This window comes from Amphimedon queenslandica, unplaced genomic scaffold, assembly GCF_000090795.2.
Source record: "Amphimedon queenslandica unplaced genomic scaffold, v1.1 AMPQUscaffold_13012, whole genome shotgun sequence".
Classification (NCBI taxonomy): domain Eukaryota; kingdom Metazoa; phylum Porifera; class Demospongiae; order Haplosclerida; family Niphatidae; genus Amphimedon; species Amphimedon queenslandica.
Genome location: NW_003546752.1, coordinates 42,016 through 51,669, shown reverse-complemented (window position 1 = coordinate 51,669; position 9,654 = coordinate 42,016). Strand labels below are relative to the sequence as shown.

At 35.9% G+C, this 9,654-nt stretch overlaps 2 protein-coding genes and 3 long non-coding RNA genes across 5 annotated transcripts; 2 read left to right on the top strand and 3 right to left on the bottom strand.

Moving 5' to 3' along the window:
- Positions 1-19: 19 nt before the first annotated feature.
- LOC109585766 (uncharacterized) lies at positions 20-789 on the bottom strand. Its single transcript, XR_002186649.1, has 3 exons — positions 580-789; positions 452-497; positions 20-129 (listed from the first exon to the last, which is right to left on the bottom strand). It is a non-coding gene; the product is annotated as an uncharacterized LOC109585766 (long non-coding RNA).
- A 508-nt stretch (positions 790-1,297) lies between these two features.
- Positions 1,298-6,480, bottom strand: LOC105314293 (jouberin-like). Its single transcript, XM_011408378.2, has 15 exons — positions 6,310-6,480; positions 5,901-6,193; positions 5,133-5,361; positions 4,746-4,971; positions 4,009-4,173; positions 3,928-3,959; positions 3,433-3,612; positions 3,288-3,342; positions 3,102-3,217; positions 2,782-2,941; positions 2,470-2,587; positions 2,336-2,385; positions 2,070-2,170; positions 1,805-1,971; positions 1,298-1,555 (listed from the first exon to the last, which is right to left on the bottom strand). Exons 1-15 carry the CDS (start codon positions 6,408-6,410, stop codon positions 1,425-1,427), a joined length of 2,124 nt encoding a protein of 707 aa, XP_011406680.1. The 5' UTR covers positions 6,411-6,480; the 3' UTR covers positions 1,298-1,424.
- Positions 6,481-6,504: 24 nt separating this feature from the next.
- On the top strand, positions 6,505-7,092 carry LOC100635834 (uncharacterized). The gene is made up of 2 exons (XR_131740.3): positions 6,505-6,735; positions 6,918-7,092. It is a non-coding gene; the product is annotated as an uncharacterized LOC100635834 (long non-coding RNA).
- Positions 6,984-7,396, bottom strand: LOC109585775 (uncharacterized). The gene is made up of 2 exons (XR_002186654.1): positions 7,360-7,396; positions 6,984-7,288 (listed from the first exon to the last, which is right to left on the bottom strand). It is a non-coding gene; the product is annotated as an uncharacterized LOC109585775 (long non-coding RNA).
- Positions 7,397-7,676: 280 nt separating this feature from the next.
- LOC100636550 (short-chain collagen C4-like) lies at positions 7,677-8,604 on the top strand. Its single transcript, XM_003389645.2, has 2 exons — positions 7,677-7,862; positions 7,964-8,604. The coding sequence occupies exons 1-2, from the start codon at positions 7,772-7,774 to the stop codon at positions 8,563-8,565; spliced, it is 693 nt and encodes a 230-aa protein (XP_003389693.1). The 5' UTR covers positions 7,677-7,771; the 3' UTR covers positions 8,566-8,604.
- The last annotated feature ends 1,050 nt before the right edge of the window (positions 8,605-9,654 follow it).

The window sequence follows — 9,654 nt, the reverse complement described above, 5'->3', positions numbered from 1 at the left end:
GTTCCATAATGTCACTCACTTGAGTTTCCTTTGGTGTCTTCTGAGCCTCTCGAGGAGATGAGAACGCAAAAAGGTCAACACTTCTTCTCTTCCTTTTACCCTCCACTATCAATGGCTGATCATACAGAGCTAGGGAAAGAGAGAGAGAGAGAGAGAGAGAGAGAGAGAGAGAGAGAGAGAAGTAATCTTTGAACAAAATTCTTATTACGCACATGTACATGTCATTATGGTGCGTAGCTGTAATCACATCAGGATTTTTTCAAATTTTTTAAGTTGCTCATGACAAAAGTTATACATGTGGTGAATTTATATTAGCAATTCAGTAGCCATGTTTCACTGCTCAGAATAAACTTAAAATATCGGATATGGTTGCTTCACATACTGCCAATCCACCAATATTAATTTGCCGTCAATATTTACAATACTTTTAATGTATTTCATTAATACTTACCAGTTGGTTCTTCTTCATTGCCTTCACTTGCAACCTCTCCTTCCTTCTATAAGTATAATACAAAATAGAGACACTTAATATTCCATTGTAAGCTTTTTTCTATATCTATCCTTTCCCAGTCCACTTACAGTAGGTGTCTTTGGATCTTTACTCGCCATTACTTCTCCTAGTAGGCCAGGGTACGATCAGAATCAGAGAAAGAGAGAAAGAGAAACGCTTTTTCCACGAGGACAAGAAGCTCCGCCTACTGGGTCCACTGAATAAATTTGCGGCTGGTTTTTCATGAGATTTTCCCGCGCAAAACAATATACATACAGCTCCATGTACATGTATCATGTAGTACTATCAATCTAGATGTATAGTAGGCTAGTAGCTCAGTATTTTCATTTATACTCTGAGTATACCAAGATATATTTGTACTGTGGGTTGGCATTCAGTCAACCAATACAATACACATGATCAGATACTGCCAATAACATTTTTATTATTTTGTCGATCAGTCAATATCTGACAACTGGAATGGCTGCAGTACGGATTCAAAAGGCTTTTAATTGATGACTGAATGGCCTAACTAAACACTGCTACATCAGCCCCATTGTTATCACACATAAATACATTACTATTACTATTACAAACTCTTAGCTTGAGGACATGTCCTACATGATATGATCATTAACCACATTACAACTTTGATCAATGAACTGTAGCAATGGTAGCATGGCTGTATAATGAAAAAGTGAGATTTTAAAAGCACATACCACATGTATATATTGCTTGCAAAGTCCATGCAATACTGCTAATACATTGTAGCTACGTCAGTACATGTACATGTAAATGTATATCAAGTATCTTTAAATGAATGTTAAAAGTTTCTACATGTTTAGATTGAGTCAAATTGATTAAAAAAAAACAATAAAAAGAGAATTAAAAATGATAAAACAATAATTTAATAATGATAATAAATAAATTAAATTTATGATAGTAATGATATAACTTGATTATGACCAATCCCACTACACACAAACAAATGTTCAAAAGGATGATACTGACATGTTATACCATTAGACCTCAGTGTACCACACTCATGAACATCAAGCAGTTTACCTAATGCAGAGAGGAAGGAAAGAATAGAATATGTATTTATACTTGTACAGTACTGAGTACTGTTAGTACAGACTAGCCTCTATATAATGGACACTTTGGGGCAAGGAAGTGTCTGTTATACAGAGGTGTCCTTTATGTGGAGGTTATTTTATACAGTAAGGAATGTAATTGGTACACTAGGTGCTGTCTGTTAAATGGAGGTGTACACTATAGAGAGGCTACACTGTACATGTACATGTATTCACGTACCATTAGATGCATTCCATACGTGTATCAATGAGCCAGTTACTGATAATACTAGTGAGCCACAAGGTGATACACACATTCCACCATGGGGTAGTGACCTACTGGCTCCACCCACTGCCACGCCCCCAGTAATACTGTCACTGGTAGAGTATACAACAGTTACTGACTCACTAAAAAAATAATGATTTTTGATTATTTTAATTTTTTGTCTCTCTCTCTCTCTCTCTCTCTCTCTCTCTCTCTCTCTCTCTCTCTCTCCATTTCTTACATTCTAATGTCAATTTTGGTCAGTTGGTTGAATCCTTTAGGTCTATACACTACCACCTGATGAGACCATGGTAATAATGACATGTCCCTTATACTCATACCCTGTGAACAGAGTACATGAACAATAATAATGATATTGTGATCACAAACTACACATATGTGCATGTAATCAGTACATGTTTTTTTTCTCTCACAAAGTCAACAAAATTAATAGAAATATTTGCATGTACATGTACAGAGTACATGTACATGTATGTAATGCGTTACCTTATACTCTGGTATAAGAATGTTACAGTGCAACTGGATAGTGTAATCATCTACAATGAGAGAGAGAGAGGGAGGGGGGGAGAATAATGCATAATAAAGTGTATATTGTACATTATGATGTGTATTATATGTACCATTATTTATTTTCCACATTTTAATAGCTCCAGTGCTATCCCCAGAATACAATAAGGACTGCTTCACATCAAACACCAGGGCATTGACTGAGGAGTGGACATCTTCAACATGAGTCAACTAATAAAATAAAAATAAAATATAAAATATAAAATAAATTATTACGAAGCTTATGTACATGTATGCAAATGCATATGTAACCACAAGACTTATTTACATAAGTAAATAAACTTATTACATAAGATTTATTTACATATACATGTATTATTATTGAGAATATACAGTACATGTACATGTATATATGTAGATCTCACTTGGTGTTGTTTCCAGCACCTAATGGCTCCATCATAGCAGCCAGTGACTATGAAACCAGACCAGTCTTTAGAGGGAGGACCGATCCACTCACAGCAGTAGACATAAGAGGGATGAGGGAGTAGTGTCTCAACATTACCAGCCTCAGTGAATGACCATACACTGGAGGAGAGAGAGAGACAGAGAAATTAAGATTAAAAAGATTAAATTAAATACTTTTATGCATGTACAAATATACATGTATGTACATGCATGTACATGTACCATGACAAAATAAGGATAAAATAGAAGTAAAAATTACAAATTGTGTGCATGTACATACTGGCAGAGTCCACTAGCAGAGGCACAGGCTAGTTGATTATCATCAATGGACCACGAGAGCTTGTAAATGATATTAGTATCACTGGGTAGGGTACACAATAGCACCCACTTCATGACCTATGGGGAGATGAATTAACATGTAAATGCAGCAAATAAAAATACATGTACATGTATAGAGAATACTCACCTGGTATATTTTAATCATAGATTGACCATTATCTTCAATGCCAGCAGCCAAAAACCTAATGAAAATATTAATAAAAGTTAAAGTTATACATGTACATGAATCATGCATGTACATTTATAATAGTGCTTTTAAGTGTATTCCTAACCTTCCAGAATGAGAGAATGATAAAGCAGAGCAGCCATTACTGCCAGTTAGTAGATACTGGTCCAGTTTACTGGGGACTGCACAGGGCTGGCCTGGTAGCCTAGTCCACTGTGGATCAGGATTGAGTCCATCATCAAGACTGTTGATACTGTCATGGAGGACACCTTTCAATCTACTGGACCTGGAGAGAGAAAGAGGAGGAGAGAGAGATGATGAGTGTTGCTGCTACAGTGAGATATTTTGCCTTTCTCACAATGTTAACATATTTTGTACAACAAACACTATTAATTTTAATTGCTACACATGTACAGTACATGTACATGTACATGTACTTGTGGGTCACTGGCCAATTGATTGAGCCAATAACGAACAGTACATGTACATGTACACATTTATACTATAAAATATACATGTAATCACATACATGTACATGTACATGTACAGTGTTTATGTACATGTACATGTACATGTATTCATAATGTAGCTTATACCATACCTTAATTTAGTGAGACCTTCAGAGCTTGATTCCTATTGTAATCAGTAAAATATTATTAATATTAATTTATTCTTCTCTTACTGGTACTAGTGGTGAAGTGGATCTCAACACTCGTCCATCAGGATTGGTTAGTTCGGTGCTGTCCTTTATCACTGCTCTCATACAGAGGACTGTTGGATAATCCTTTGGACTCTTAATGTTCAATAACTCATTAATGATCACCTTAATGTCAGTGCTAGGACATCTCTGTGTATAAAACAATGGAATACTTTTTTAATTGGCACATTCTAAAAATGGCCATAACTCAAAAATTTCTTATCCAAATCAGCTCAAACTTTCTACACAGCATAAGGGCATTAATATGTATCAGAAAATGTAATAAAAATTTGGGGTGATTTCAGAGCCATTTTTCAGAAAAAACCATGGGCTATAGCCTTGGGTATTTTTCAAAAATTGGCTCATTTTTAAAAATGGCTGTAACTTTAAAAATTGAAGTCGGAATCAGCTCAAACTTTCTACACAGCATAAGGACATCAATATGTATCAGAAAATGTAATAAAAATTTGAAGTGATTTTGGAGCTATTTTTTGGAAAAAACCATGGGCTATAGTATAGGGTAATTTTCAGAATTTTGGCATTTTCTTAAAATGGCCGTAACTCAAAAAATTGAAGTCAGAATCAGATCAAACGCATAAGGACAACAATGTGTATCAGAAAATGTAATAAAATTAATGCATGTACATGTACAATATACATGTACATGTACATGCATCAGTATTACTGCAGTATCAATAATCACAGGATTATGTATAACGTACTTTTAAAAAATAGTTTCTTTTGGGTACACGGTATAACTTGACACATATCTCCCGATCCAGAGGCATCCGACCAATCAGAACCCAGCCCCAGGCTATCGGAGTAGGCGTGGCTTGTTGCTTGAGTTGAAGGAGCTCAACCAGTAAGAGGGTGTGAGGGTTAAAAATGTGAGAGCGTCTCTCGTGAATGATAACCTCCTCATTCCAATTGGCCTGTAATATACCTTGACTACAACAAAAATAATAAAAATAAAAATAATAATAATAATAATATTATTGATTTACATAATATCAATATACATGTACGTACATGTACATGTATTAATGTTACTAGTTTTGCCACGCCCCTTTGGTAGTGAAGGGGCGTGGCGAGAGTATAATGTTGCTTACAGGTCTGAGGAGAGGTAGCAGGGTTGGCTCATTACTGGTAGTATATAGTCAACTTGAGGATTATCCTTCTCATAGTATGAGACTGCTGAGTGATGAGGTTGGGATTTAGTGTGTAGTGTATTAGTGATCCTGTTGCATACTGAGAGTCTAATGGAGAGGGACTGGAGTGTTAGTTTAGCTTTTAAAGGATAAGCATTGAGTATCGTGAATATAATACCGATTAGTTTATCTGTGAGGGAGGGAGAGAGGGAGAGGGATCAAAAATTGAGAGGCAAGGTATGAAAAAAGATATAGGAATTGTTGATTATTTGTGACCATAATTGACAAGAGGTACCTTATGGCGGATTTTTAAATTCATCATTATAATGAAATATATCAACCTGTGAGAGCTCTGTTAGTCAGAAAATGTTTCTAAAGGTTACATAGTAACTTTTTGCATCCAATGAAGCTCTGGGAGTTGGTTTTTTAAAGCTATAAACACCAATTTTCCTATCCGCCACAAGGTACCTTTTGTCAATTATGGTCACAATTTTATGAAGAGCAAGAGTTAAAATTAATACTAATAAAATACATTACAGCAGTAGTGTATGACTTATATAGAGGTAATTTTCTTCATTAAAAAGTTGATTAAACTGCGTGTACATGTACATGCATATTATTACTAATTTTGCATGAAAAATAATATTGATCATGATAAAACTGTATTATTCAAAATCTTTCTCTCTAAATTATGCATGTACAATTGTACATGTAATTAATCATCATCACCTTCATCTTGCTGTTCTTCAACTTGAGGTCTCACTCTCCCTCCTTCCCCTTCCTGGTCCCCATGATGATCCACGTCTCCCGATAAAGCCACACCCTCAGCATCTTTCCCATCAGAATGTGTCGGAGGAGAAGGAGGAGGAGTAGACTCCTCATCTTGGCGGCCATTTTGAGTGTGTCCAATAAAAGAGGTTTCAGTAACTGGTTCTTCTCTTGCTACTGGAATCTCTCTTTGCAGTGAGAGAGGGAGAGGTTGCGGAGCCCTACTATAAGTGGGAGAAACTGGTTCTTCCTTTCTAGGAAAAATTTAAAATAATTGAAAAATAAAAAATTAATCGTGATAATTCCTTTATTTTCTATTATTGAATCTAGATCTATAAATTATTATAGTGAGGGTGTTTTAAAGTCATACTTTTCTTTGTTTGTCGTTTTCCTTCTTTTCTGACGTGCTCTCGATAAGGAGGCCTCGGCAAGCGAGGAAGGAGTCAAGCTAAGCTCTGCAACGGCCGCCATCTTGTTTTGTGGTTGTCCTGGCAACCTTTAAAACGGCCCACTGCGCATGCGCAAAAGGCGGAGCTCGTAACCGGAGATTTTCAGTATTCTCCCGTATATCTAGGTAATAAACAGAGACAAACAAAATGGCTCCTCAGTTGAAAGGACTGCTCTACCGTTCCATAAAGCGAGATTTAGCCCTGGGGTTCTTGATCTCGTTCTCCGCAGGTTCAGTCTGGTTGTTTGGAGTCTTTTTCCCGAGGAGGAAGAGATACGAGGACTTCTATAAAAACTATGACGCCAAAGCAGTGGCCGAGTCTATGAAAGCTTCTTGGGAAGAGTGAAGGTATAAAGAAATACTGTATACTTAGAAAATGTAGAACTTAGAGTGTATAAAATGTGTTGGGTCGCCTTTGGAAAGGTTCTGCTGATTAAATTTTGTTCACATGCATGCCCCCTGGGGGTTAAATTTTGGTGAAATTTGTCTCCACTAATTTTCATTTTTTAAATTAAAATTTTTCATTTTAGGATCTACATAGTCTCTCACCGTCTCAAACTGAACTAGTTGCAAACTTTCAATGTACTTATAGCTTAATGACATTATCTAGTAGACTAGAGTATTTTATTAATAATTTATCATAATAATAATAATGATTGTAAAAATTATTTATCAGCTGAGAGCTGATTGGTGAGTTGCACTGTATGAATCATCTGTGTTGTTTCCTGGTGCTGAGGCTGATAATGAAGACGGTTAACAAATTTTCTCCTAGCTATCTCTGATGAAATATTGCCCTGTATACACAGTTCAGTGTCTTAAAATTTCATAAATCCAGTTTTGATTGGAATCAGCAGATAATTCCAGTAACATTTGTGGGAGTGTAAAATAGAGGATATGCGTGCTAAGTATATTCATATAAAATAAAAATAATAAAATAATAATTATAGCAAAATAAATGTATTCATTGCATACCGTAATAACTTTCAAGAAAAAAATTAGTTCGTTGGACGTCAACTTTCCATTGGCAGCAATGGAGAAATGATAGAAAAAGGCTTGGTACCAGAAAACCGCTCTGCATTTCTTGATAGCAATCTTTCAGGTGACTACTAGACCCCATTAGATCCTCAGGATGCTTTCTAAGCTTCCGAAAAAGGCCTCGAGAAGGTAGCAAGGCAAGAAAATGTGTTTTCCCCCATTGAACTCTTAATAAACTTGACGTCCAACATGGCGGCCAATTTACTGTGTGGGTTGGATATACGGTACTAAAAAGCTATGAATATACTTAGCACGCATATCCTCTATTTAATAGATCTTCTAGCTGTGCTTTCCACCCTAGCTACTAGTAGCTAGTTTTAATAGTTTTTCTGGATCCGGGCCGACAGCAATGAACCTATTGGAGTCTGTGTTTATACTGACTACACTCTCCATTTTTGTATTATCTACTACAAGCAAGGATTATGATAATACATTTAAAGGTAATCATAATGGAATGAGACTCCATTTTATAACCGTATTTTGTAAAGACTTAGTATATTACTATATATAAGTGTTTCCTATCTGTTTTTTTATTTGAAAGGTGATAAGGGCGACAAAGGAGATAAAGGTGATATTGGACCAGTAGGACCAGCAGGTCCTAAAAGTGGAGGAGCAGTGTACACTCGTTGGGGAAGGAAGTCCTGTCCTGCTGGAGCTGAACTGGTATATGAGGGACTAGCTGCAGGTGGTTATTACAATTATATGGGAGGAGGAGCCGACCATGTCTGTTTGCCTGCAAAAGACCCTCAAAATATGAAAAAACCAAAGCCTCCTGATAATTCTTGGATATATGGTTCTGAATATCAAGATGTCAATAGTATATTTCCAGATAAGCATGATCACAATGTTCCTTGTGCAGTATGTTATGCACCAACCAGGAGCACTAAACTGATGATTCCTTCCAGAACCAGCTGTCCTTCATCATGGACTATGGAATATAAAGGATACCTGATGACGAGTCACCATACTCACAAGAAAAATAGCTTACACGAGTGCGTTGATGATAATCCTGAATCCATTGATGAGAGTGGTGCTAATACTGATGGTGCCCTTTTCTACTTTATCCTCTCAACATGTATTAGTATTCCTTGTCCACCTTATGATGCCAATGAAGTTGTTACTTGTGTTGTGTGCACTAGGTAATTTTTTGCTTTTGTTTAGCAATTTTTGAATCTTATTTCAAAAAAAAGTTGTTTAAACTGCAATGAACATAATCGCAAAATGCATGCACATGTAGTGTACCATAGATTTGCATCAGTTTTGCAGCCTGAATCATCTCCAAAATGATGAAGATTCATACATACGTTTAGACATACGAAGTAGATTTATTCATGTACTGCATGCATGCTGAGATAAGGCTTGATTTAAGACCAATGATTTAGCCAAAGTCCAGAGTTTACTGTTAATTTAGTAAACATCAGTGTGGAAACAGAACTCTTGTATCATCCTAAACAGTGATAAACATGAGTAGACCGTGGCAAACAATGATAAACAGTGATAAACATAAGTAGACAGTGGCAAACAATGATAAACAGTGATAAACATAAGTAGACAGTGGCAAACAATGATAAACAGTGATAAACATAAGTAGACAGTGGCAAACAATGATAAACAGTGATAAACATAAGTAGACAGTGGCAAACAATGATAAACAGTGATAAACATAAATAGACAGTGGTAAACAATGCCAAACAGTGATGAACATAGGTAAGCAATCATAAACATAAGTAGACAGGGGTAAACAATGATAAACATAAGCAAACAGTTGTAAACAATGATAAACATAAGTAAACAGTGGCAAATAATGATAAACAGTGATAAACATAAGTAGACAGTGGCAAACAATGATAAACAGTGATAAACATGAGTAGACAGTGGCAAACAATGATAAACAGTGATAAACATAAGTAGACAGTGGCAAACAATGATAAACAGTGATAAACATGAGTAGACAGTGGCAAACAATGATAAACAGTGATAAACATGAGTAGACAGTGGCAAACAATGATAAACAGTGATAAACATGAGTAGACAGTGGCAAACAATGATAAACAGTGATAAACATGAGTAGACAGTGGCAAACAATGATAAACAGTGATAAACATGAGTAGACAGTGGCAAACAATGATAAACAGTGATAAACATAAGTAGACAGTGGCAAACAATGATAAACAGTGATAAACATAAGTAGACAGTGGCAAACAATGATAAACAGTGATAAACATAAGTAGA